The sequence below is a fragment of the Cavenderia fasciculata genome (genome assembly GCF_000203815.1).
Source record: "Cavenderia fasciculata unplaced genomic scaffold Scf_Dfasci-F-a-11f03.f1-5, whole genome shotgun sequence".
NCBI lineage: Eukaryota > Evosea > Eumycetozoa > Acytosteliales > Cavenderiaceae > Cavenderia > Cavenderia fasciculata.
This window is the reverse complement of record NW_004457718.1, coordinates 357,036-384,826: the sequence shown is the minus strand read 5'-3', so window position 1 is coordinate 384,826 and position 27,791 is coordinate 357,036. Positions and strand designations below refer to the sequence as shown.

General features: G+C 32.3%; 13 protein-coding genes across 13 annotated transcripts; 7 read left to right on the top strand and 6 right to left on the bottom strand.

The window, feature by feature from the left end:
* Positions 1 to 421: 421 nt before the first annotated feature.
* DFA_00131 (uncharacterized protein) lies at positions 422 to 2,767 on the top strand (the record flags this gene model as incomplete). Its single annotated transcript, XM_004357790.1, has 4 exons — positions 422 to 1,022; positions 1,131 to 1,331; positions 1,545 to 1,763; positions 2,580 to 2,767. 4 exons carry the CDS (start codon positions 422 to 424, stop codon positions 2,765 to 2,767), a joined length of 1,209 nt encoding a protein of 402 aa, XP_004357847.1.
* A 683-nt stretch (positions 2,768 to 3,450) lies between these two features.
* vps13l (uncharacterized protein) lies at positions 3,451 to 5,155 on the top strand (the record flags this gene model as incomplete). Its single annotated transcript, XM_004357789.1, has 2 exons — positions 3,451 to 3,646; positions 3,729 to 5,155. 2 exons carry the CDS (start codon positions 3,451 to 3,453, stop codon positions 5,153 to 5,155), a joined length of 1,623 nt encoding a protein of 540 aa, XP_004357846.1.
* A 192-nt stretch (positions 5,156 to 5,347) lies between these two features.
* On the bottom strand, positions 5,348 to 7,012 carry DFA_00129 (uncharacterized protein; the record flags this gene model as incomplete). The annotated part of the gene is made up of 4 exons (XM_004357788.1): positions 5,348 to 5,808; positions 5,936 to 6,130; positions 6,285 to 6,338; positions 6,982 to 7,012. 4 exons carry the CDS (start codon positions 7,010 to 7,012, stop codon positions 5,348 to 5,350), a joined length of 741 nt encoding a protein of 246 aa, XP_004357845.1.
* A 75-nt stretch (positions 7,013 to 7,087) lies between these two features.
* DFA_00128 (uncharacterized protein) lies at positions 7,088 to 7,967 on the top strand (the record flags this gene model as incomplete). The annotated part of the gene is made up of 2 exons (XM_004357787.1): positions 7,088 to 7,268; positions 7,441 to 7,967. The coding sequence occupies 2 exons, from the start codon at positions 7,088 to 7,090 to the stop codon at positions 7,965 to 7,967; spliced, it is 708 nt and encodes a 235-aa protein (XP_004357844.1).
* A 648-nt stretch (positions 7,968 to 8,615) lies between these two features.
* On the bottom strand, positions 8,616 to 9,290 carry DFA_00127 (uncharacterized protein; the record flags this gene model as incomplete). Its single annotated transcript, XM_004357786.1, has 2 exons — positions 8,616 to 8,945; positions 9,030 to 9,290. 2 exons carry the CDS (start codon positions 9,288 to 9,290, stop codon positions 8,616 to 8,618), a joined length of 591 nt encoding a protein of 196 aa, XP_004357843.1.
* A 759-nt stretch (positions 9,291 to 10,049) lies between these two features.
* On the bottom strand, positions 10,050 to 10,817 carry DFA_00126 (uncharacterized protein; the record flags this gene model as incomplete). Its single annotated transcript, XM_004357785.1, has 2 exons — positions 10,050 to 10,331; positions 10,749 to 10,817. 2 exons carry the CDS (start codon positions 10,815 to 10,817, stop codon positions 10,050 to 10,052), a joined length of 351 nt encoding a protein of 116 aa, XP_004357842.1.
* Positions 10,818 to 11,133: 316 nt separating this feature from the next.
* DFA_00125 (uncharacterized protein) lies at positions 11,134 to 16,718 on the bottom strand (the record flags this gene model as incomplete). Its single annotated transcript, XM_004357784.1, has 7 exons — positions 11,134 to 11,367; positions 11,458 to 11,783; positions 11,856 to 12,563; positions 12,661 to 13,128; positions 13,712 to 15,448; positions 15,533 to 16,252; positions 16,328 to 16,718. The coding sequence occupies 7 exons, from the start codon at positions 16,716 to 16,718 to the stop codon at positions 11,134 to 11,136; spliced, it is 4,584 nt and encodes a 1,527-aa protein (XP_004357841.1).
* Positions 16,719 to 17,535: 817 nt separating this feature from the next.
* Positions 17,536 to 18,454, bottom strand: DFA_00124 (mannose-6-phosphate receptor domain-containing protein; the record flags this gene model as incomplete). The annotated part of the gene is made up of 2 exons (XM_004357783.1): positions 17,536 to 18,175; positions 18,345 to 18,454. 2 exons carry the CDS (start codon positions 18,452 to 18,454, stop codon positions 17,536 to 17,538), a joined length of 750 nt encoding a protein of 249 aa, XP_004357840.1.
* A 67-nt stretch (positions 18,455 to 18,521) lies between these two features.
* DFA_00123 (uncharacterized protein) lies at positions 18,522 to 21,256 on the bottom strand (the record flags this gene model as incomplete). The annotated part of the gene is made up of 4 exons (XM_004357782.1): positions 18,522 to 18,622; positions 19,476 to 20,481; positions 21,003 to 21,078; positions 21,228 to 21,256. 4 exons carry the CDS (start codon positions 21,254 to 21,256, stop codon positions 18,522 to 18,524), a joined length of 1,212 nt encoding a protein of 403 aa, XP_004357839.1.
* A 463-nt stretch (positions 21,257 to 21,719) lies between these two features.
* DFA_00122 (uncharacterized protein) lies at positions 21,720 to 24,715 on the top strand (the record flags this gene model as incomplete). Its single annotated transcript, XM_004357781.1, has 2 exons — positions 21,720 to 24,329; positions 24,410 to 24,715. 2 exons carry the CDS (start codon positions 21,720 to 21,722, stop codon positions 24,713 to 24,715), a joined length of 2,916 nt encoding a protein of 971 aa, XP_004357838.1.
* Positions 24,716 to 25,254: 539 nt separating this feature from the next.
* On the top strand, positions 25,255 to 25,638 carry DFA_00121 (uncharacterized protein; the record flags this gene model as incomplete). Its single annotated transcript, XM_004357780.1, has 1 exon — positions 25,255 to 25,638. The coding sequence occupies one exon, from the start codon at positions 25,255 to 25,257 to the stop codon at positions 25,636 to 25,638; it is 384 nt and encodes a 127-aa protein (XP_004357837.1).
* Positions 25,639 to 26,085: 447 nt separating this feature from the next.
* DFA_00120 (uncharacterized protein) lies at positions 26,086 to 26,757 on the top strand (the record flags this gene model as incomplete). Its single annotated transcript, XM_004357779.1, has 1 exon — positions 26,086 to 26,757. The coding sequence occupies one exon, from the start codon at positions 26,086 to 26,088 to the stop codon at positions 26,755 to 26,757; it is 672 nt and encodes a 223-aa protein (XP_004357836.1).
* A 329-nt stretch (positions 26,758 to 27,086) lies between these two features.
* DFA_00119 (uncharacterized protein) lies at positions 27,087 to 27,731 on the top strand (the record flags this gene model as incomplete). The annotated part of the gene is made up of 1 exon (XM_004357778.1): positions 27,087 to 27,731. One exon carries the CDS (start codon positions 27,087 to 27,089, stop codon positions 27,729 to 27,731), a length of 645 nt encoding a protein of 214 aa, XP_004357835.1.
* Positions 27,732 to 27,791: the final 60 nt, after the last annotated feature.

Genomic DNA, 27,791 nt, shown 5'->3' with positions numbered 1-27,791 from the left:
ATCTCAATGAGTGTATTGCTTTACGAGTGCATAATTCTAACGATGCCGGTGGTCAATGCATCGAAGGAATCGATACATCGCGGCAGCCCTAAACGCTCTATTTAACTACCACTTAGCTCTAACTTGTTCTTTGTGATGTTTGTTGCATTGTTAACTTAAGATGCAACATGGGCAATATCATCCAAAAAATGTGTCTCTATTTGAATGTCATTACATATATATAACAATTCTAACTAACTCCAAAAGTGTTAGCTATTCCCATAGAAAAAGTCTAAAATTAGGTTTAACCAAATTTAGTAATAACACACACCAAGCCGTGTGAGAGATAGAGTACTGAACATCACACTTTAAATAAATTGAGTACTCACTCACCCTTTTCAAAGTTTAATATTTTTATTTACTTTTTTTTTTTTGGACAGAGATGGATACTACAACTCAAACAAATAATAATAACATTTTAGAAAGATATAAAGTCAGTAAAACATTCAAAGCATTTGAAGGTAACAAATGTCCGATATGTGGTGATAATCAGCTGTCTGACGGAGCATCACTCAATCATCATATTGCATTGTGTTCAATCTATTTCATGAGACACAATCAAATAGATGTTGATCAAATGGTGAATCATGTAAAAGATGATGACAACAAAGAACAAATGAAGAGATTAGCATTAGTTAAAGGATCGATGATGATGGATATTAGACTATTTAGATTGGTATTTATTGTCAATTCATACACTCGTAGTATCATCATCAAACATCAAAGACAAATCAATCAAATGTTACTTCAACCTTTATCAAAGATGTCAAAAACACAACAAGAACTAATATCATTAGGTTTAAGTGAATACGACACTCAGTCAATAGCAGTTCGAGAAGGTAGATTCTATCTGAGGATTCATTTTCGGTATTTGGAAGATTTAGAGATAGAAGTAGCTGATGTCAGAAGAGTCATTCAACAATCTAAATTGATTACCTTTCTAACTATTACCTTTTTTTTCAACGAAGAAGTACTTGAACAAGGTATGTTGTGCTTTAAATATGACCATTAATCAAAAAACTAGTATTATTAAATCATATCTTTATTATCTGTCTCTCAAGCACGACCAATTGTCAATTTAATCTATCAAGATCTCAAAGAGAATACAACGATCAAAGAGTATGCTTTCTATCACCCACTATTTGGAAGAATGATCTATGCAGAGAGACCAAGTACAAGATTCTTCATCTCTGAACATATGCGGAATTTCAATGGCAATAGTCTCCCTCACACACCAGCTTGTCTACCATCAATGATTCCACACATTGATAAATATCATGTTCAAAGTTCAGGTATGTATTATTGATCATCGCGATGTATTTTCTTCTTTGTATTATATTATTATTATTATTATTATTAATTACTATTAATTATTATTAATTCCGTCTGTCTGTCATTAAAGCTTTTCAAACTCATATTGAACAATCATGTCAAGTATTGACAGGATCACCGTATATTAAAACTGTTTAATTTGGAAAATACCTAAGCAGCATATTATAATGTAGAAGTATTCAACCAATTCACACTCAGTCTACCCAATCTTGAATGTCTTAGATTACGATGTGATGATGTGAAAGAGCACTTGTCAATGGTCATTGAACTATTAAATAGAAATCAAATCAAACACATGACCATTGATAACAGCGATCCCACACTATTACAATGTCAACAATTATTCAATGCCATCAATACAAACAAATCACTCATCTCTTTGAAATTAAGTCGTATGTTGTTTACTTTTATAATCGCGATTAATCCCATTATTTAAATAAGAATAAGAATAATAATAATAATAATAATATTTACTCTTTTTAATTTATTAAAACTATATATACGATACATATTTAGCTCATCGTTATAAAGATGAATGGTTTCAATTAGTTTATAATACTTTTAAAGAGATTCACAGTTACACAACATTGAAATATATTTATTTAATATATGGATACCAAAAAGAGGACAACTTAAAACTATTTAAATCATTGGAGAATTATGGTTATAAAGTTATTATCTATCATCATAGAAGGGATGGACCGAAGAAAATCCATACCCAATAGATAGATCATACAATACAATCAGCATATATATATATATATATATATTTATCCGACCTACATAAAGGTCAAAATGATGATCATCTCTCTGTATTTAATTTGCAGATGAAAAAGTAATTATTTTGTTAATTTTTATTTATATATGCGGTGTAGTTTCAGGAGAAGAAGGAGAATGCATTTTGGAATCCAAAATGATAAGACCCCTTGGTAAAATTTCAAGTTCTATCAAAAAACCTTGGAAATGCGATTTTCCAAAAAAAATTAATGGATTGTCAATTGACATTCCTAAAGCACCAGGCGTATATGTTTTGGGGCTGCTTGACGAGAAAAAGATTTATTGTAAAATTTATTACATTGGAGAGTCTACATACAGTGTCAATTCAAGGTACATTGCCCAAAAAACAGCAATTGATCACTGGGATTGTTTTTGTTTCCTAAAATTAAAACCAATTGTCGACGACTACAACCAATTTTCATATATGGTAGAGGCCATTTTAATGTCAAGAATTGCATCTATTGTAAACGATGAATGGCGTGGCGGAGCAAGAAAAGAAATCGACTATAAAGATGATTACAAAGAGAGTGATTGGGCTGATGTTGATGAAATCTTCGAAGAAGTTAGCAAATGTCTTGTCAACCTTTTACTAGAACCAAGTGGAACTATAACCAAGTGAAATCAATTGTAAACTTTTTTCCAAGATAAATAATATTAAGAAAATAAAGATATATCGTGGATGAAGAAAAATCTTAAAGTTATAGTCTTTAACATCATCTAAAGATTCCACAGACCTTTTTGGGAAGAAGAGTATCCCATACTAACAAAGATTCAAGCTACTCATCGCTCATCCTATTGTACCTACAAAAAGGAGCAAAAAAAGTATGAAATATAGTATTATTGTTACTAATTAGCCCCAAAGAGCCAATGGTATTCAATCATATCATACTTTTACATACACATTATTTGTCCTGATTCGTTCTAAAACTGTATGTCAATAGTAAATGAAAGAATGAGTGCTTGAAATCATGTAAGTAGATAATAATAATATTAAGATTTATAACAAAGTTGTTGTGGTGGTCGTTGAGAACTGCGACGACAAAGATGAATTAATCGATTTTTTATTATTTATTTATTTTTGCAGGGTTGTCCCAAACAAACAACTCAAACTGCCTTTTCATCCACGAATGATTGTATTAGAGAGAGGAGTCATTATTAAAAAATAATAATAATAATAATAATAAATTGTTCATGTATAATAGTAGTAGATAGAATATATATATATATAGATATTTATTTATTTATAAAAGGGGTAGTAATTATAGTAGTAGTTTTATAATAATAATAATAATAATAATAATAATGGATATGAAAGTTAAGAAAATAGATCAAAACGATATTGTAGAGTGTTTTAATCACGATGCACATGTTGACGACTATGTAAAGGCTGTAATGTTTTGTTGCAGTTGTGAATCGTATCTATGTTACAATTGTGATTTGGCTAAACATTCAAATGATGATAACAAAGGTTTAGATATGCATATTAGAATCCCAATTAGTAAGTATTGAATTGTATAATACAATACATGTGGGGGTTATTGGATATTAATTCCCTCTTTCTTTCTTTCTTTATTAATTAGGTTCATTAGGGGATGAAGAAGATGATCATGACCATAATACAGTTGTTGGTACAAAAAAGAATGAAGAGGAAGAAGAAAAGAAAAGAAACTCAAACAAACTATTAGAAAATGCAAAGGGAAAAGAAAAAGAAAAGAGAAATAGTTTTAGTTTTAAAAAGAAAGAAAATGTAAAGGAAAAAGAAAAAGAAAAAGAAGAAAGTGTCATTGCAGTTGAAAAGGATCCATTTGATGAAAACTTGGTTGTTGGAGATTCACCATTTACACTTGTTGATACTGATACCAATGACAACAATGAAAAGACAACAGACGAACAAAAACAAAAAGAAGAAAAGGAAATAGAAGGAATTACATTAAATTTGGAAGGAGTTGGATTGAAAAAAGAAAAGGAAGTTACATTTAACAATATGTTTGAAATGAATCAACGTTCAAATACTTGTGGATTGGAGGAAGGTGAAGAAGACAATGAAATCAATGCTATGGATGTGCCAATGAGTGACAGTGTCGAAGCATCCAATATCGTACAGGGTGTCGTCGAAGGTGTCATTGAGTTGGGAACTGGTATTGCCGACGGTGTCACTGGTGTCATTGCCGACCCGGTCAACGGTGCTCGTGCAGAAGGTGTCAAGGGTTTCTTTAAGGGTGTTGGTCGTGGTCTGAGTGGCGTTGCACTCAAGCCTGTCAGAGGTGCCGCCGGCCTAGTCGGCAAGGTTGCCGAAGGTGTCAGAAACACACCAGAGGCCATCTTTACACCCTCCCATCAACACGTCGACGTCATCAAGGAGAAAGAAGCCACCCATTTCCTCGATGGTCTCTATCAAGGCACACTGGGTCTCGGTAAAGGTATTTTCGAGGGTGTCACAGGTGTCGTCGTCGAACCAATCAGAGGTGCCCAGGAAAAAGGTGGTGTTGGCTTTATCCAAGGTGTCGGCAAGGGTCTACTCGGTGTAGTATGCAAGCCCATCTCTGGTGCCATGGATTTCGTCAGCAAACCCATTGAAGGACTTGCCAACACACCTCAAACCATCATCGATGCAATCGATGAAAGAAAAATGAAAAAAGAAGCTCTGGCCAAACACAAAAAACAAATACAACAAGAAAAGGATGAAAAATTAATGAAAGACGATATGGATCAAGATGATGAATATTATCTTGATGATAATCATCATAATAATCAAAAAAATGATACAAAATTACTTGACAAACAAAATAATAATAATAATAATAACAATATTAATAATAATAACAATGGAAATGGAAATGGAACTCCAGAACAAGAAAAAAAGAAAAAATTCTCTCCTTCAATGGTTGGACTGTCACCAAAATTAACTTCACGTAGCGAATCACAAAAAGAGTTTAATGAGAAATGGTTATCTGACAACAAATCACTAGGCAAAGATACTATTAGCTCAACCAACTTTTCAAAATAACGACCTCTAAACCCCTCTAAACTCTTTAAACACACTCATAATAATTATTATTATTATTAAAAACTATAGTTAGTTTTTTTTTTTTCCAGAAAGATGTATAAATAAATAAATTATTAAAATATAAACAAACAAATAATAACAATTATTATTATTCTTGTATTTTTTAGTATTATATATTTATTTATTATTTATTTATTTAGTCTTTTTAGCAGATTTCTTTGATTCTAAAAGAGCTTGATCGTCAAGCTCGACGATATCGGTAGCAGCTTGGAAGAATTGAATGACGTTGATAGCTTGCTTGACGAAACAAATTGGGAAAAACACATACCATTGAATGGCAAATACGATAGAGTGTGAAAAGAAGTAATACAAATAGGAGAAGAGGAAGAAACCTTCGTTACCAAAACACATAAAAGCCAAAAAGTATTTGTTGCCATAATAGATACGCATGATTGATAAGTGGTTTTGGGCAACGGTCTTGTGACTCTTGCCGGCACTGGCAACAAGTCTAGCAAAGTGACTAAGAATATCGAGTACAATCAAAAATATAAACATGTTGAGATATTGTGGATAGAATTGTGAAAGAACTACAATAAGTGCAACCGTAGAACATCTATCAGTAACCATATCTAAAACTGCTCCAAATTGTGAACCTAAAATAAATAAATAAATAAATAAATAAATAAATAAATCAATATGAATAATTATTAATTAATATTCATTCAATATTGTATGGACTCAAAAGAAGATATATCAAATGATGATTATAAAGAGAGACACTTGATGATGCAATCACAATCAATCGATCATATGAAATGATATCATTTGATATATGCTTACATTGATTGAAATAACGAGCAGCATGACCATCAGCCATATCCAACAATGCAGAGAGTGCATAGAATACAAAGAATCTTTGATAGTCATCATATGAATAAAAGAATGCAAGTACTGCGAAAATAACTCTACAATAACCTATATATATATAGATTGAATGAATGATGATAATGAATGTACATCATGTTAGAAGATGTTAAAACTGATCGTGGTATCTTTGAATGATTAGTCGATGATGACGACAACAACGACTATCATCGACTATTCATGTGATCATCATCATCATACATACCAATTAAATTGGGTATATAAAAATAAACTGGTGATGCCATGTGTTGTTGTCTAACTATTAATATATATATATATCTAGGATAGTGGTTGTAGAATGAATAAAATAAAGGGGTAGTCGCGATGAATAAATATTTAAAACAGATAAAAAGAATGCAATTTAAAGAGGGAGAAATGCAAGTGTCTTCAGTTTTTGTTTGAATTAATTTTTTTCGATGATGATCCGATACTTCTTCTTTTTGTAGCACCATTGTTGGGGCATGCGAATATCCCCGCCACCCCACTATACTATACACATCATCAAAGTAATCGCGAATCAAACAATTGAAGTAACCAAATTTCTTGAATTCATTTTAACATTCAATTCCCTCCTGATGTGTGAGTATTCATGAATAATGACTCACTGTCACAACAACCAACCTACCAACTTGTAATATAATATTACACAAGTTGATTGTGATAAATTAATTAACAATTCAGTGTTTGATTTATCACCATTCAATCATAAATTCTATGTTGCTCAAAGTACTGACGGATGACGAGTTATCACGAAATTGAGCTCAGCCCCGTTGTTCTTTTGTCCAAGGCTGACCTTTGAAAGGCTGCCCCCCCTTATAATTTCAGATAAAATGAAATTTTTAATTAAAAGAAATAACCTTATGACAATTCTCTCACTAATTTCACTCACCCTGTTTTCACACACTGTTTTTCATTGATCATATCAATTAGCATATTAATTGTAGATAATATATACATACAAACCTATAATATACTTATATATATATACAAATAACATACAATTAAAGAATGAAGAGTTTTACAAAGAAAGTTGCCCTCGTCAAACAAATGGGTATGGAGAAGATGGGAAAGACAGAGTCACACGCCGACAATGATGCTACCAAAGAAACTAAAGATAAGCTTAGAGTTATCAAGAATGAATACAAAGAAATATATACTACTGGAAAGTTCTATTGTCAAGAAACTGAAAGTATGTAAAGAAACAAAGATAAATAATGAATAATGAATAATGATGAAGAATAGATGAATGAATGAATGAATGATCATATGTCTAACCTACTGTATATTCTTCTTCTTCATTATATTTTTTAAATTTATATTTTATATTTTTTATATTTTATATTTTTATATATCTATTGTAGAATCAACACAAGAAGGTACAAAGTTTGCAGATGCTTTAACTAAATTTGGTGAAGGATTTTTAATTAATAGTCAAGTTGGAGAGGTGTTAAAGAATGTTGGATTCCAATTAAAGGCGGTTGAACAAGCACGTCAAACATGTAATGTCAATTCGATGACCTCGTTGATTGCTCCAGTTGGCAAGTTTAACGACACTGAGATTAAAAAGGCTCGTGATGCCAAGCACAAGCAAGACGCCGTTCGTCTCAGATACGATGCCGCTCTCGAGAAACTCACAGAGACCAAGAAAAAGAATGACGCCAATTCACTCAAGGTCAAGCAAGTAGAGACCGAGTGCGAAGAACTCAAAAAGGAGTATGACGCTGTCAACAAGGAGTTCTCTGATGTCATGGAGAACCTCAACATCGAAATGAACAAGCGTTTGGTTGCCGAACTCAGAGAGTTCGCTCTTCAACAATTGGCCTTTTACAAACAAGCTTCTGCTCTTTGGGCTGAATCAAATGAAATCTTATCTTCTTTCCAAGCCTAGATTTAATCACCAAGTTTCATATTCAATCAATCAATCAATATTTAATAATAAGAATGAATAATATTACATTTACATTTTAACAAAAGTGTAATAATAATAATAATACGCTACACCTTTACAACAAACACCTCCCCTTTTAAAAATATATAAATATATATAAATTAAATTATTAATATTAATAATAATAATAATAATCAAATTTTGGACTACATATATATGTATATATTTAGATTTAGATTTAATTTATATACACGATGGTGTGTAGTTTTTATTTTAAAATTAAAATTTTGTCAATCACTTCGTACCGTTTGCATTGTCAATTGTTTTGTTGTTTAAATTGATCATGATGATCTGATTGATAAAATTTTAGTTTTGTTTGTAGGTTGTTTAAAATTTATATATATTATTATAAATGTGATTTTGATTTGGTATTTGTATTTGGAGGAGGAGGGTAGAAAAATAAATAGAAAAATGATTAATAGACATTATTATTATTTAGGTTATTATAGTTATTTTTTATAAAAAAGAAAATAAAATTCATTATTTTCAATTATTGTTGTTGTTGTAATTAATTAATGTATGGAAGATATAAATATATATATATATATATGAGGATGGAAATAAATAAAATATTTTGTGTAATGTTGATTAAATGTTGGCAGAATTAATATTATGAGAAATGGCACGTTTCTTTGTGTAACGACTTGATACACCTGGAGGACTATCTTGTAATGAACAGTATCCTTTCCAAGCTTCATAGGATCCCTTGTCCAACTCACTCTTCATTTCTTCGATGGTTTGTTCAAGTTGACCAACTCTCTTTTGGAGACGATCGTTTTCGGTCATGGTTTCAATGAGTGTAATCTTCATTCTTTCAATGTCACTATCATTGTCTCCTCTAATCTTTTCCATAATTTTGTACTTGTCTTGTAACATTTGGAATTCTTTTTCCAATTGTCTCTTTTTTAATTTCTTTTCCTAAAAAAATTAAAATTAAAACAAGTTGTTAATTTATATATATATTTGTAGTTGGATGGTTGATTATTATATTATTATACATACACCATTAGCTTTGTTTGGAGTCGTAAAGAATCCCTTTGCAACTGGAGTACTTGGTTGTGGTTGAGCAACTGACATCATGTTAGAGGTAGCATTTGATGATCCAATCTTGGTTGGTGTGGCAGCAATAGTATATCTTGATGACTTTGGACTCTGTGGTGGTAATTGTTGTTGTTGTTGATTCATATTTTGTTGTTGTTGTTGTTGGGAAAGTCCAAGTACCAAAAGATTATAAATTGGATTTTGAGATAACATTTGTGTCATATTGATTGATTTGAAAGAATAACAATAAATAAATTAATTAGTAAAATGTATGAATGAATATGAATAATAGTTTGTGGAAATAAATAATAATAGTTTTTAAATTGATTGAATGAATAATTAGTGTAATGAATAAAATAAATAAATAATGATTATATAATTGAAATATAATAAATTTTGAATTGGAATAAATAAGTAATGATAATTATTGATTATTATAATCATTTGGGAATTACAGATCCATGATGAATAATAATATTCATGTATGTGTGACGATGATGATGACAAAGACAAAGACAGTGAGAGTGAGAGTGAGTGATGAATATTATAGATGGATAGAGAGTAATATTATTATTATTATTATCATCATGTGATTGGATTAAAATATCCATTGACAATGGGTATGTGAGTAAATTCGGAATACGTAATATCATGCTTTAAAAGATACATATTTTTTTAACGGGATGGGGAATGGAGCAAATTGAATCCATCCGTCTGTCCGTCCGTCCGTCCGTCATTGATTGATGATTGATGGTGGTGTTGGTGGTTGGTGTGTCCGTAATCTAAACATATGTGAGTAAATTCGGAATACGTAATATCATGCTTTAAAAGATACATATTTTTTTAACGGGATGGGGAATGGAGCAAATTGAATCCATCCGTCTGTCCGTCCGTCCGTCCGTCATTGATTGATGATTGATGGTGGTGTTGGTGGTTGGTGTGTACGTAATATAAACATAAATATAGATATATATAAATATTTTAAATTTGACTTACCAAACTAGTTCCGTCTAATAAACTGCTATGGATCGGTGCATTGTCATTGTTGACAACTTTGCTCTTTAAAGGGGTGGAAGTAAAGAGTGGGGTAGTAGAAGGGGTGGATGGGTTGTTGATGGCAGACTTGGTGTTGTTCTTTGGAGTTGATGGAGGTGAGTTGGTAATATCACCAAACAAAGCATCAGCGTTTCTAACTAGTGCAGAGGTGGTCTTGCGATGGGATGCCTTTAAATCCTTGGCAGAGATCTTGCTACTTTTTACTTTCTATAAATATATATACAAAAACAAAAAAAAAAAGAGGGAGGGGTATGCGTCAGTATAAAACGAAAATGGGTTGATGGATAGGATGGATATGTGTGATTTTTAAATCTGATGGATTTAATAGATCTAAAAATCAATCCAAACACTGATTTTTAACAATGTGGTAAAAAAATAGAGTAGGTAGGTAGGTAGGATAGGGTAGGAAACAATTAAAAGATAAAAAATAGAAACTTTATAAAGTTTTCCATTTTGGAATTATTATTGATAAATAATAATAATAGTATTGACCATCACATGTGATTGTGATCACAACACAACAGTAACTGCAATAGTAATAGTATGTTTTAATTTATTAAGAATAGAGAGGAATATAGAGAATAGTGTAATCAGGTATGTATGTATATCTTATTTGTTACTTACATTATCAGCACCGATATTCTCTTGACAGTCAAGGTATGAAATGGATTCTAATACGATTTTATTTGACATTGTTTGATTGATATACAATATGATAATTGATTGATACTAATAATTGATCGATCTTCTTTTTAATACTACTACTTTAATTACAACAAGGTGGTAAAGATATTATTTGTTACTACTACTACAACTACTTTAATAATTTAAATTGGTTTGATTGGTTTGAAAAAAAGCGTTGGTTGGAGCTTGGCAGACCAATTGTTGAGTTAAACTACAACGGGGATACTTTATGCGAACACCGCGCCGTTGTCAAGCTTAATTTCCCTCCCAAAAAATTTGAATTTGAAAAACCTTCATTTTTGAAGTTCACATTTTTTTGATTTATTTATGGATTATTCACTCCCATGGCATTATTGTTATTATTATTATTATTATTATTATTATTATTATTATTATTATTATTATTATTATTATTATTATTATTATTATTATTATTATTATTATTATTATTATTATTATTATTTGATGGTTTTGTACTTTTTCGACTGATTCTTATGTTAATCTTACTTTGGTGGAAAATGTATAGCTTCACCATTAATTGCTTTTGGTGGTGGAAATCCTTCACCAATTATAAATAATATCGTTTATTCCAATAGTCGACGTTGGAAAATGTTAAAGTAGTAGTTTGGTCATCCAAATTATAATAAACCAAGTTTGTCATTGGTTGAGCTGGTTGAGTTGTTTGGTTGATAAACAATGATGTTTTTTGACCTTTAAAAGGACCATCATTCATTGTATAGGTTTGATCTGAACTGTTGAACCCAGTACCAGGAGTCACCCAAAGATTATAGTCATTGTCAATTTCATGTCTTGAAATAGTATCAACCAAACATTTGTAAAGTGCTTGACTATCTATGACACCGATATAACCTGGTTGATCAGACCCCAATAATTGCATCTTTTGATCGACCAATTCCTTTGTATATTGATAGGTCCCATTAAAATATGTAGGTGAATAAAATCTATCAACACAATCTAAAACAAAATAAAGAAAGATTAATATAAAGAATATTTAGTTATATAATTATAATTGTACTATCTACTTACAAATTAAAGGTTTTGAATTAAAACTAAATACACCTGAAACAGAGATGGCGATGGAGAGGAATTTTCTAGTTCCAAGATCTTCCTCTAATCGACAAGTGAAACCTGTAAGGATACCTGCTCCTCCACCCCCTGAATAGATTGGAGTTATTGGTGTACATATAATACCATAAGAGTTATTATAATAGATATAAGTCAAAGATACATTAATCTTGATTTTACTTATATCATTTCCGAAATTGTCTCCGATCACTGTCACCAAGTCACCTTTGTTTCGAGCAGGATAAACAGCTCTAATGTATGGTGGATTAGGATGCCAATTATAATATATACTTGTACTAGTACTATCATTTACTTTAACATTAAAGTGACCTGATAATGGAGGTACTGTACATTCAGGATACCCGTTACCATTATCTCCCAATCGTAGATTAGTACATGGTATCTCCTTATTTGTAACGGTATCTATAAATGTGATCCTAGCCGATTCAACATTATATCTAAACCCATTGGTAATTGAAACCGTTCCACCTTGAGTACCAACATTACTACTAGTCACATATAATTCATCTTGTGCAGTATCTTCTTCACAAATAAAGTAAATGACTGGATAAGAAGTAATAGTTTTCTGTGCAAAATATCTCCATTGTTGGACACCACCCCTAACAGTGACATAGGACCTTATTTCATTTTGTGTAAATGCAGGTTGAACTTGATGAAATAAACAAAATCCTAAAACAAACAAATATAATAAATAATAATGTTAATTAATATATTTAATATATTTAATATATTTATATATTATTACATACCAAAACATTGACCTGAGAATGTATTAAATAAAGGTTGATCAGCTTCATTCCAACAGAATATTTCCATTGACCATCATTGTTTTGGTCTTGACCTCCAATCCAAACCAAAGGACCGTCTGACAGACCCATCAATAATTGGTCCTTAATGAAATCAAACTCTAATTTAGAGTTTATAGTTGTCAAATAAATGGTATTGTAAAGATCTAATTGTCTGCAAAAGGCTTGAGCATCTGGTTGTGATATTTTAGCATTTCTTTTGTACAATCTATAGACATGGTTATTACCACCACTACTCGATGTCCATGTCACTTGCTTTTCCAGTTGTGCTTGTCCATTTACAATTGTCAAAAATAAAAAGAAGAAGAAGGAGAAGAAGTAAATGATAAATAGATTGTTGTTGATTTGATGAAGATCTTCATGATCACTCTTTAAAAAAGTTGAAATAGTGATTTGATCAGAGACTCCTATTTAAATAGCTTTCCATCACTATTTGAGTATACCGTAGTAGAGGGATGGAGGAGGAGGAGGAGGATTATAATTATAAGTAATTAAATCATTTAATCGATGGTTCAAAAATTTAACCTTCAAACCATTATCTATCAACTTTTGATCAAATATAATTGTGCCATTGTTATGCCTGTCATTTCATTACATAGATGTGTGTGTGATGAGGAGGAATTGAATGAATGAATGATAGAATGTAGTTGTAGTACTCACTTAAAAGTGAGTGATTGGAGAATGAAAAATATTAAAAGTATGTTGAGTCGAGGGGTGATCAAAACAAAAAATTAAACTTTAAGGTCTCATCCCATGTGTGTGGGGTAAACACTTACCCTTAATAACTGGTGTATGCCCAAAAACAACATATATGCCAAGTATATATATGTTATATATAAATAATATATATTAATTGGGATTTGGAAATGAAGTACATTTTATAATTGAATTATAATTACAACATGATATTTATTTATTTATTTTATTATTTAATTATTTAATTACAAATTACTTTAAGTAGTATTTATGGATTATTTGATGGTTTTTTACTTTTTCTACTGAATCTATTAGACATTCTTATATTGATGATACTTGGGTTTAATCTTTCGGCCAATTTTAATTTAATCCATTTTCGAGTGAGCAAGTAACCACCGATGATCAAAGATATGAGTGCAGTACCACATGTCACTGTAATAGCGATAATCTTCCATTTGGCAAATCCATCTTCACAATCGCCATCGTCATTGTCGTCAAAGTTATTTGCATCTTTATCACCAACTACCAATGCATTGAATGCTGGATCCAATTCAATGACATTTTGGAAATATGGTGTTTCCATTGCTATAAATACAGTGCCACTCTGTTGATCACTAGAGATTGTTTTCTCTAGTTGATCAGTTACAGATTTGTCAAGTATCAATACTTTTGATTTAACAAAGTATTTATCATCTACAATCATTTTACTTGCAAATTTACTATTCAACATTGATCTTCCAACTTCTATCTTTGTCCAATAAATACTACTACTACTACTACTGTCACCATCCTCCTCCAATTGTGATGATTCTAATCGAATCAAATCTCTACCACATTTATCTTTTTGGATATTGTCAGATGACTGTGAAACAAATATAATCTGTAAAACATTCAAAGGTGATTGCCAAGCCCACTTTCTAATTTGAATGTTGTATTTTACAGAGTTTGGTGATACTTGAATATCTTCATCTGCGAATCGAGTCTTTGATCCTTCTTGAAATTGTTGAACATTGATTTTCAAAAATAGACCGTCTCCTGTAGCGCCAGTAAATTGTGTTGTGTTTTGACCAACAATCTCTTGCTTGGCAAATTGCATCTTGTCTACCTCCAACACTCGTACTTGTATTCCATCATGTGTCATTTCACGAATATACTTGATGCCAGATGTAAAACTAACTGTGTTTTCTAGTTTTGATGATAGAATGGTCAGACCGTTATCTTCAATCGACGAGTTGTACAATGTTTGGGATGGGTCAACCACTAGAACTGAACAATCTACAGTCGAGTCATATCCAGTATCACAATTACACCAACCATAGTCTTTGTCACATATTCCATGTCCAGAGCAATCCTTTGGACAATTTCTTTGAAGGTTGACACGTAGAGTTGAGGACAAATGGTATGATTTGACACTAACATTCAAACTTGAGTAAATATCCAGCTCATCAGAAGGATCGAGTTTACACAAGATGGATGTGTCGGTATTTTCAAAGGTTGGATTGGTACAAATCCTGTCTGCAACATTAATTGATACAAATGAAATATCAGTTCCAAAGTATAGACCTGATATAGAGAGTACACTCTCATTCCTGAAATAGACAACATCTTGAATGATTGGTGAAGGATTCCCACCACCAAAAGCAATGAATGGTGCAGCTACAAACGCAGTATCGGTTGGGAAATTAATGGTTTGGGCATCAAAATTATAACAAACCAAGTTTGTCAATGTTTGAGTTGTAGGTTTAATAAACAATGATGTTTTTTGACCTTTAAATGGACCATCATTCATTGTATAACTTTGGTTTGAGTTGAAGAATCCAGTACCAGAAGTCAACCACAAATGGTAGTCATTGTCAATTTCATGTCTTGAAATAGTATCAACCAAACATTTGTAAAGTGCTTGACTATCAATGACACCGATATAACCTGGTTGATCAGACCCCAATAATTGCATTTCTTGGTCGATCCAATCTCTTGAATAGTTATAAGTACCAGTATAATAAGCAGGTGAATAAAATCTATCAACACAATCTAAATGAAAAGAAATAGGATTAATATAAAGAATATTTGGTGGACTAAATAAATATTATACGGATTATTGTACTATCTACTTACAAATTAAAGGTTTTGAATTAAAACTAAGTACACCAGAGACAGAGATGGCAATAGAGAGGAAATTTTTAGATCCAAGATTTGCTTCTAATCGACAAGTGAAACTTGTGAGGATTCCTTCTTCACCACCTGAAAAGAATGGTGTTATTGGTGTACATATAATACCATAATCTGAACTACTAATATAAGTCATTGAAACATTTAATTTGATTTTAGTAATATCATTTCCGAAATTTTCTCCAATCACTGTCACCAAGTCACCTTTGTTTCTAGCAGGATAAACAGCTCTAATGTATGGTGGATAAGGTTGCCAATTATAATGGATACTTGAACCCATACCTGTACTAGTACTATCATTTACTTTAACGTTAAAGTAACCTGATAATGGAGGTACTGTACATTCATGATACCCATTACCGGATTGTAGATTAGTACATGGTATCTCCTTGTTTGTAACGGTATTTATAAATGTGACCATGGCTGATTCAACATCATATCTAAACCCATTGGTAATGGAAACCGTTCCACCTAGAGTACCAGTACTAGTCACAAACAATTCATCTTGTGCAGTATTGGTCTCACACAAAAAGTAAGGTGTTGGAGAAGATGTTGTTGAACTCTCACCAAAATATCTCCAGCTACTCGGTCCACCCCTTACCTGTAAATAAGGTTTTGATAAATATTGTCCAAATGAAGGTTGAACTTGATGAAATAAACAAAATCCTAAAATAAACAAAAAGATATTAACATATTAATATATATATTTTTTTACATTATTTGTCTTTTAACATTTCATACCAAAACATTGACTTGAGAATGTATTAAATAAAGGTTGATCAACTTCATTTCCAACAGAATATTTCCATCGACCATCTTTGTTTTGGTCTTGACCTCCAATCCAAACTCTGGTTGCTCCAGACAATCCCCTTAGGAATTGGTCTTTAATGAAATCAAACTCTAGCTTTGAGTTTATAGTTGCCAAATAAATGGTATTGTAAAGATCTAATTCTTTGCAAAAGGTTTGAGCATTTGGTTGTGATATGTTTGCATTAGTGTTTTGGTACAAACTATAGACATGGTTATTACCACCATTGCTTAATGTCCATCTCACTTCTTGGACCAATTCTTGTCCATTTACAATTAAGAAGAAGGAGAAGAAGAAGAGGAAAATGATGTTGATGATCTTCATGATTGATCACTCTTTGTTTTTAGAAAGTATAGTTGAAATATAGTGATTGTGATCAGAGAGATGAAATGTAAATGATGATCATGTTGTCTCCCTCCCCGGGGATTTAAATAGCTTTCCATCATTATTTGAGTATAACGTAGTAGAGAGGAGGGAGAGAAGGGATGGATTATAATTAATTGATTTACATGATGGTTTAAAAATAACATTCAAACCATCATCCATCATCAACTCTTGACCTGACCGAATATAATTGGGTAGCGCAAGTATTGATGTGTTGTGCGTGAGTGTGTGGGTGTGATGCGGAGAATGAATGATTGTAGTGATTGAAAAAGAGATATCAATCAAAAATATTTAAAGTATAGTGAGTTGAGGGTTAGGGTGAATGATCATTGAGGTGTGTGTTGATGATCAAACAAAAATAATATTATATTTTTTTGTTTAGGTCGCACCCCTGCATCTAAGGACTGTTCCCTGAGGGTGGGTGCATACCTTCAATCAATCTACCTACCAATCAATCAATCTATTAATATTATTAATGAAACATATGTGTGTGTGTGTGTGTTAAGTCATGTACATTGGATTTAGGATTTGGTTTCAAATAACCTATTGATTGTTGTTGGAATTGTATGTTTGGGTTGGAATAGAGATAATATATATATATATATTATTAGAGGAAAAGAATAAATACAAGTTATTTTTATTTTGATTATTTTTATTTATAGGTTGTGTTGTGTGTGTGTATGTTATGTGTGTATTGTTTTGAGAAAATATTATTTGATTATTTTGATATTATTTGATTATTTAATTTAATTTAATTTTAAACTTGTTGATAACCAGAACCACCAGAAGCACCACCTCCAGAAACCTTGGACTTGATAAACAAGACACCATCCTTGAGGAGACCTGGGAAGTCAGCCCAGAAAGCATAGTTGGGGAACATTTCCTTTCCACGGAGATTACGGACCTTGTAGTTGAAACCAATACCGGCGAGAATGTAGACGGTGGTGGCAACGAGTAAGATAATGATAAAGATCCAGCCTCCACCAATTCCACCCTTCTTGCCACTGTCACCGCCAGTTCCAGACGATGATGGACCGCTGTCGGTTGAACTACCACCAGCACAAGCAGAGTCACCGCTCATGAAAACTTCATAGATACACTTGGTGGCGCTTTCGTCGGCCGAAATAACCTTGTTTTGAGCACCCTTGGCGCATGTGAAAAACATGTTGGTTTGTCTTACCTTGCCTGAACTCTTGCATGGAGCAGTGCCAGACTTGTAGTTGACGGTAGCAGCTCCGTCTGGGTATGCACTCCAGGTACCGCCGGCAAGTAAACCAGTGTTTTGTGGTGTGCCAGTTGTTGGCTTTTGACATGAAACAACGCCGGTGGCTGTAAGAAGATTATTACATTGTGTATTGGCTTGACAAACTGACCAAATATAATTTGTACCTGCGACACTAGAAAATTAAAGAGAAAAAGGCATAAGTAAAGTAATCATTCCCAAATATATATATATTTTAAATTCTGAATTCAACAAACTTGAAAGTATAAGAACCACTAAAAGAAATTTAATTTAATGTTGGGTTAGTCATATGTGTCAAAAAAATATCAATGTTTTAAACATACTTGAAACCAGAGAAATTTTGTTCACCAAAGACGCAATTGGTGGCGGCAGAGTATGATCCATTGATCATACAAGCAATGATTGCAACAATAAGAAAAGCTACTCTCATCATTTTTTAGATATATCCTAAAATAATTATTGATTTGATTTGTTAGATTATATGTATGTGTATGTGTATTTTACATAGTAGTAGTAAAATATTGTGATATATGATTGATTGATTGATTGATTGATAGGGAAGGATGATGATGATGATGTTGTTGTTGTTGATAGGTCCAAACTAAAGTAATATCATCTTTTTTTACTATGTATGTATATTGAATATGATTGATTATCATAATCTCAAAGCTTCATTGACTTGACTTTGACTTGATCATCAGATATTTTTGTACTGTGATTGATTTTTGATTGTGATTGAGTGTTGATGATTGAGTGTTGGTTGATTGATTGACACCTACTCTTACTGTTATTACACTACTAGTACTACTACTACTACTGCAAGAGTTGAGATGATGAATATAGATAATTAAGTAATATATAGATGATGTTGTTGTTTAAGACAAGAGAGGGATATCTTGAGAGTCGCGACTCTGTGTGTCTCACACACTCAAGAAAAAAAAAAGATTAAAAAAAAAACTTTTAAAGTTTTCGATGGCGTTTTCCGCATGCGAGAATAATACCGCAACCAAACTTGACCTCTTTAATTTAAAAGAATCCACCCTTTGCTTCATTGCAATGCATTTTTCAATGGAAGATGATGTAATCGATTCGAACCGACTAAGTTGAACATATTAATATTAATATTGTTGTTTGTTTTGTTTATTATTTATTTATGTTGTTTGACTATTAATCAAAATCAAAAGATAAAGGTGGAATTAAAGAACCAGATTCAAATATTTTAAAGTGTTGTTGGATAGGTTTGGCGTGATACTTGAATTCCAGGTGGTGGTCGATTTGATAGTGTAGCTTTTGATCGATATAGTTTAGAGTTTCGACGAAGATGCAAAAGTCGCGTCGGTAGTCACGCCAAAGGTCAAGACACCTGGGTGAAAAGTAGTGAGCGTCATGGATAAACTTGGCACTCATGACATAGAGAAAAATGGTGTATAGGCGGCCTGCAGAAGGGTCTATACTGTTAACATCAATGACAAAGGGGAGGTCACAGGAACGAGCAGCTTCGACGAGTGCGTCAGTCTCGATTGGCATCTCCATTTCGTGGTGGAGGTATCTAACAGAGTTGATTTGCTTGCTACGCATAGCTAGCAACATCATTTCCTTTGTTAGGTGTGTGTGACGGTGTCGACGACGTTCGGCACGTCCTCCACCAATACTAGACCCTCCACTCGTGATAGTTCGTCGTATATAGTCGCCTGCGTGCTCGGCAAGTGTCTGGAGTATACCCATATTTCCAGTACACACCAATGTACCGTAATCTACTTGTTCGAGGTACCTTTCACACGGATCGTGTTCAATGAGGTCGTCCAATAGTGTAGCGAGTAATTTAGTGTCTTGAGAGATCGGCATTAACCTTTCATAATACGATAGCTTGGTTTCAGGTGTCATAGCAGCCACACTCACCAAAGCTTTTAAATCGTCGACTCGTTTTGGCAGTGGTAACACCGTCTTTACAAAGTTGTACAGCTCTACATTATTTGTACGTACTATGTTTGCCCATGTAGACGTTGACGCCATCTTGTCGAGTGGTACACCTTTACTCTTTAACAATTCATATGTGGTTTTAAACAACCAACAGTCAACCAGATTCCTTGGGGATAATGATATCTTGTCGAGTATCAAGTCAAAGTCTGTCGGCCTCTTTTTCCTCTGCATCACGTATTCATAGTAATACTTGAATATGCGAGGTGTCAGTAACGGACAAGTGTACAAGTAGAAGCTACCGTTGAGTTCATAGTGTCTCTTGGGGTCGCGTTTGTACTCTTTGATCATTGCCAAGTGTCTCGACTTGCTACCAAACAACTCCAAACGTATCGTCTCGGGTACCAACACCAACACACATTCTTGTATCTTTGCACATATCAATCTTCTAAGCACCACATTATTCCATACCAATCTAAATAACTCTTCTTTTAAAAGAAGTGTCTCTTTTTTCTTTTCTGCTCTTATTCTTAACATGTCATACTAGATAATGAATCAAGCACTTAACCTGTGTCAAAGTTAAGTTAAGTTTGATGATAATATATAATAAATAAATAATAAAACATAATTTTAAATTTAAAATTACTAATGAACAAATATTGAAAATTAACAAGAATACAGTGCCTTTTTTTTTTTTTTGTAAATTATTATTTTTTTTTTTCACAGACACAATACAGATAAAGAAAATGTTATTTACGTTCTTATTAAAGAGGTACGATAGGTTTCTAGAAACCTCTATGTTTGTGGACCTCATCGAAACAATAATAACAACAATCTGTTAAGATGTTTGTGTGTATGTATTCAATTGATTATTTGTTTGTTTGTTTATGTCTTTTTAAATTAAATATAAATATATAATGGATTGTAAAACTTGCAAGTTGGGATCATTCGTTGAAAATCAGATCACAGTGGAAAGCAAGCTAGTATTCTCCTTCCTGTTTGTAAGTCTCTCTAGACGTCCGGTCGATAAACTGCGACCTTCAATCTTTTTAGGAAGTATTTACGTTCTTATTAAAGAGGTATGATAGGTTTCTAGAGACCTCTATGTATGCGACCTCGTCGAAAAATGAATATGGGAATCTATAAACTCAAAAAATGAAAGATTATGAATGTTAACAAAGTGTCGTTTTTTTCATAGTTGTAAAAAGGTTAAAGGTGTTTGGTATCCATCGTTTTGTATGCATCACATGGCCCATTGGGCTTGTGTGTCTAAGTGTTGTTTATGTTACATTGTATCAGCTGACCAATTGTAAATCATAATTATTTCTAAAAGTAAAATAGTACTATTTTTTTTGTTGTGTAATTATATTTATGATATGATCCATTTAATTTTAGGTCAATCTATTTATTTAAATTTAATATTAATTGAATGATAAAATATCTAGATCTCGATCATCCATCTAGTCATTGCTTCAATCTACCTGAGAGATAAACCAATCGGTTGCCCGATTTGTTGAAAAAAAAAAAATATGAGGAGAATGTGTGAATTGGGAACTGCACCACTTCTGAGGGGGGATCGAAACTACCACCCACAAACAAACAAACAAACTGTCTTTTTAATTTTTTCAATCAAACAAACAAACATTTAAAAAAGAAGAGTAGATAGATAGATAGATAGATAACTGTGTTGTAATAATATATATATTTCAAACATCAATCAATTAATTAATTAAAAGTCAACTTGATATGTACATACTTGTATCACGATCAATCTTATGATGATGAATGACAACAATAATAGAATTTCAGAGGAGGAGAGGAAGTTGTTAGATAGTTTAAATAGTCATAGTAGTAATAGTAATAATGATTATCATCCAACTTCATCATCACCAAAGAGAATAGTTAGAATGACTACAACAAATAATAATAATAATAATAATAGACAAATAGATAATTCAGATGATTCATTTGCATTGGATGGTGAAGGAGGAGAGGGAGCACCTTCTTCGTCATCATCAATAGAAGATCCAATTGAAAAGGAATTGAGACGAAAGATGATGTCAATGTTGACTAGTAGTAACTCTCAGGGTGTTTCAAATGACTTGTCAAAGAGATCGGGCGGACTGCCCATCAATGCCAAAAAGTCAACATCTCCCAACAATCAACTTACATCTTCCCTCTCGGGAACTGCATCATTGACAAGTTCAAGTGGAGGTTTAAAAGTAAACCATCATGGTCAACAACAGACATATGATGATTATTCATCATCGTCATCATCCAATTTAGATGAATTATATGTTACATGTGAAAGAGAAAGAATCAAATCATATGCAAACGATTGTAAATGGGAGTTGGTTAGCGACAACAGGATATTGAGGGAATATAGAATGTATGCAGTTGAAGAATGGATATTCAAATCAAATCATTTATGGTCTGCCGTAGAGTTTACTGGTAATCCTCGTGACGAAATTATAGTTGCAGTATTTAAACCTTCTTCTAGAGAGTCTGCTTCTTCCTCTCAATCAAACAATCAAATTGGTGATATAGGAGGAGGAGGAAGTAATACAAGATCATTATCAACACTCTTTTCAAAACCACCAGCTGGATGTTACCCGACAAAAACAAAGCTTGGACAACTGATCGTTGTAAACTCACAGATGATCAGTAGTGGTGGTAGTGGAACGAGTCTGTCGAGCTCTGGTACTGGATTGGGTCTCAATTTCATTGCACTTCGGTCGAATCAGTTGGGCAATGATTTCGACAGATACATCTCGTCGCTCAAGATCAACCTCCAACTCAAACGACTGGGGTGTATGCGATCCAAGTATCTCTTGTCGTATCTACCATTTGACAGTGATGCACGTACGACGTTTGAACAGTTGTCGGGCGCCTCGTCGACCAATCTCAGCAACATCACTTTGTTTGTCAAGGAACTGCAAGCTGCACTGTCTCATCTCAACTATCTCCCCTTGTTGACACGTATCGATGGCCAGTACGACCAAAAGACAATCAACGCAGTCAAAGCATTCCAAATTGACAATAACCGAAAGAATGGCATCTCCAACTCGAAAGAGGTCGAGGGATACATTGACCAATTCACATTCAAAGGCATCGCCGAAGACATTAACAATCTCAAAAGAAAACTAGAGTCACTTGGATACAAACCACCCAATCATCCCATCAAAGACTACATGTCATTCAACGAACTAATGAAAAACTTTCAACAAAAGAATAGAATCTATCCAGATGCACCTGGAAAAAATATTCTAAGTTATTTGGATCATATAAAAGATAAAGAGAATAACCATCATCATCATCATAATAGAGCGTATTCACTTGGTGCACAACATCAAGATGATAATAATAATAATAATAACAATATACCAGATATACAACCACTAGATTTAACTAATAATAATAATAATAATAATAATTATGAAAACAACTTTGTAAATAGAAACCAACAACAACAACAACAACAACAACAACAAAATATGAATGAAGATCTTGATCAAGATGATATTAAATTTAATAATTTTGATCAAGATGATAATAATAACCGCGGCGGTCGATCCAACAACAACAACAACAACAACAACATGGATAGTGATGATGAAGATGATGAATATGAATATGGAGATGCAGAGTCTGATACAAGTAAGAGTGAAAAGAGTTATATGGATAGTCATAGCAGCGGAGGCTATTACGAATCGGAAGGGTCTGGAAATGATATACTCCCCTCTTCACCGTTATTTGCTCGAAACAAGTTTATTCATGGTATTACTCAAGCTGGTGGATCAGCACCTGTCTCTCAAATATCATCACCATCCTTACAACATGCAATATCATCTACTGCTTCAGCAAGTCCTTCATCCTCTTCTCCATTGATTCAATCCATTCAAAATAGAAATCTAAAATTGCAACATAGTCAACAAAATGTAAATAATCAAAATAATCAAAATAATATGTCATCTCAACAACCCGCGCCTATAGTTGGACCAAATGCAATGTTACACCTTTCAACAGATGATGAAGAATATTCAGATGATGTAGCTGGTAACCATGGTCGTGACAGTGAAGATGTAAACAAACTGGAAACACCAACCGAAGCAGAAGAGAAACAAAAGTTATTTGAAAAGATTAAAGAATTGGAAACACTGGTAGAACAACAACAAAAGGATTATACTATTTTGAAACAAGAGTTTGAGGAAATGTCTGATAATTTCCAATTACTCCGTGATCGATCCGCCAAAGCTTTGGCATTATTCTCAACCAATGAAAAAGTATTGGAAGCTACAAATGGAAAAATTGGACAAATCTACAAGGAATTACCAATCATTGAAGAAAAGGTTAACATTAATGTTGATACTTTACAATCTTATTCAAATAGAGTAAGCAAAAAAAAAAAAACAAATAACAAAAAGAGAGGAAATAATTCATTTATTAATTACATTTTACATTTTCCATTTAGATTAAAAGATTAGATGATATAGTATTATCAGTACAAAGAAAGAATGAAAGAAATATTTTAATTTCTTTTCTACTAAGTATTATATCATTGTTTGCAGTTGCATTTGCCTATTTAATCATGTTTGTTCACAAGTTAAAGAGAAAAATGGTACCATCTGACAAACCTCCTTCAAGCAATGAAGATATCAAACGTTTCATTTCTAAACAAAAGTTAAAAATTACAGAATTAATTGATGATTTGGATGATAGTAGTAATCAAAATAATAATAATCAATCTTCTTCAAATAGTCATACAAAATCAGAATAGAAAAAAACAATACCAGAGAGAGAGAGGAAATAAATAATAATTTAAAAAAACAAAACACATTTAAAAAAAAGTTAGGTGATGGTCAAATATTCCAATACTAAATCTAAATCTCAAACAAACAAACAAAAAGATAGAGATTTTAATATTTTATCAATCTTCTGCAGAAATCAAATCAAATCAAAAAAATATTACCACCCCTACTCTTACTTTACCCACAATTTCTATCAAAACAACTTGATATCTTCTTTTGTTGTCAACAAAAATGCTACCCACATATTTCCACTCACACATACAAACGAACAATTAATTGTAGATTACCAAAATATTGAAATAATTCCTGGATGGATAATCAAATGTAGATACAAACTAAATATCAATCCACATTATTTTTTTAATACGATAGATTGACAGTAGTAGTAGAAAATCAATATTGATTGATCAGTTGGTTTGGAAACAACATTAATTTAATCAACATCAACTTAAACAGAAGAAGAAGAAGAAGAAATATTGTTTTATAAATATAAAAAGAAATAGAAAGAATGACAGTATTGGAACCAAAAAAAAGTATAAGTGATCAATTAAAAGATTACAATGCAACCAAGGATAATATATCAGGAGTGAAAAAACAAAATGGACAATACAAAGAATTTGATGTTGAAAAGGCAAAGAAACAAGATTTGGAAAAGGAAGCCAGAAAAGCACAGGATAGAAAGAAATCATGTCTACTCTTTTGTATTGGATTCTTGTTTATACTACCATGGTCAATCAATTATTGTTTGCACAATCGATCCAAAGACAAAGTTGCTAGAGTATTGGCAAAGGTATCACTTGGATTATTCGGAATTTTTGCTACTCTATTCGTTATCTGTTTAACTTGTTTAATAGTTTATTTAACTGGTTTCAATGATCCTAATAGAGCATAAAATCATTTCTACATCCTCCTCTTCTTTCTTCAACAAAATTAATTTATTTAAATAAATTCACAAACAAAACAATATTATTAATTTTTATAGCTGTATATCTGTGATGCATGATCATTGGTGATGATGATAATAAACAAAACGATGAAGTTATTTTTATCCTAGGATTCAAAGTGAGTGTATGAATATCCAATACATCGTACCTCCTCACACTGTTTTTTGAAACAACCCACACAGTCACCCCAAACAGGAAATAAATCATGATGGTTACATTATTATTATGATGGATGATACTAGACAGTCAAATTAAAATAAAATAGTAGAAAAACCGATCATGATATCCCTATTTGTCTATCACTATAAATCCCATTCCACTCATATCTTTTTTGTGAATATCAATCAAACAATCAATAGATACATTTATAGTTTTATTTAACCAAAAAAAAAAGAATGATAGAAATTAAACAATCATATTCACAACTTGACCCAAATATTGAAAATAATAATAATAATCAAATTAGTAATAATCGAAATGATCATATACGTCATCATAGTCATAGTAATAGTATAAATAATATTGATATAGAAAATGAAGAAGAATTAAAATTAAATGGAGCTGATCAGCAACATCATCACCATCAACCACATAATTCAAATGATAGTAATTTCAATCCTTATTATCCGCCAAGTGGAATCATCAATGTAGTGGATCCTTCATCAAATGCCAATTCAATGAGTGAACATTTATTACAGAATAATCAAACAAATAATTCAAATTATCAACAACAGATTGATCATGTTGATATTGGTGGTGGAAGATCAGGTATCATTGTCATCAATGAAGAAGTTGACAAGGTCTATGGTGATGCCGAAAAGTTCCATCTAGAGTATTACCATTATGACGATGTTCAAGGTAAAAAAGAGTTGACTGCTACCATCATCATGTTTATCCTTGGTTGGGGATTTGTTTGTCTATGGGTAATATCATTCATTTTATTCCGTAAATCAACCAATATACATGCAAGAAGGATGGCCATTGTATCACTCGTCTTTGCAGTCCCCACTATCATTTTATATAATCTCTTTATCATTGCTGCAATGATTGGTGTAAGTCAAGATTGATAATTCAAGTTAAAAAAATAAATAAATCAATTAAATTAATCAAAGGTCGAGCTGCCCCTTTGACCACACAACCCGAATATTACTATCAACAAACAATCGATGGGTTTTTTCGATGGGTGGGCAAATCGTTCACAAAAAAGGAAAACACTTGTTTGTGTTATGCATGTGGCAGACCCTTTTGATCGCGCTTGAAAAATAAATCAAACAAACAAATCTTTTTAAATGTGATCATTCTTTACACACACGATTAAAACTATTAATAACAAAAACATATACAACATACAACATATACAACATATACAATCAACATATATATATTTATTTTATTGATGGAATATATAGGAATCTATGAATTAGAGATACAATTTAGTGATGAAGCATTGGATCAGATAACAGAGGCTAAACAAAGAGTGGTCGTACAGAGATGGATGGACTATGGTGATTCAAATGTGGCTTGGCAGTCTTTTAAACCATTCAATCATAACCGAGTTGTATGGAACAATAGTTTTGGTTTGTTTGCAGCATCGAGTTTTAACCAAGATCAAGCAATATTTAGAGTGGCAGATGTTGCAAGCGCATCAAAGACACACGAGTACCCACTCTCTGACAGCGGGTACTTTATGACACCTGATGCAGCACGAGTCAAAGGTTATGGAGTGGTCAATCGATATAGCGAGCCAGCGGGCATGTACTTTGGTGCGACACAGATTGGAGAGATCAATGGAAAGCAAATCGACTCTGAACTAAACGCAACCTATGTACTATATAACAACTCGGCAGAGTTTAATCCTACCAACAAAGCTATAGTCTATTTGGAATCCGACACTAAAAAGGGGTTCCCCATATTCAAAGTAATTGGTCAACCCATTGTTTTAGATTTTGGTCAAGCCTCTCAACATTCAACCAATACAACCAAATCAATCTTTTATGATACAAACAGCGGTCAATTTGTCGAAGGTACCCTACCTGACTAATTAAAGAAATAGAAATAGAAATAGAAATAGAAATAGAAAATAAAATTGTACAAATTATAA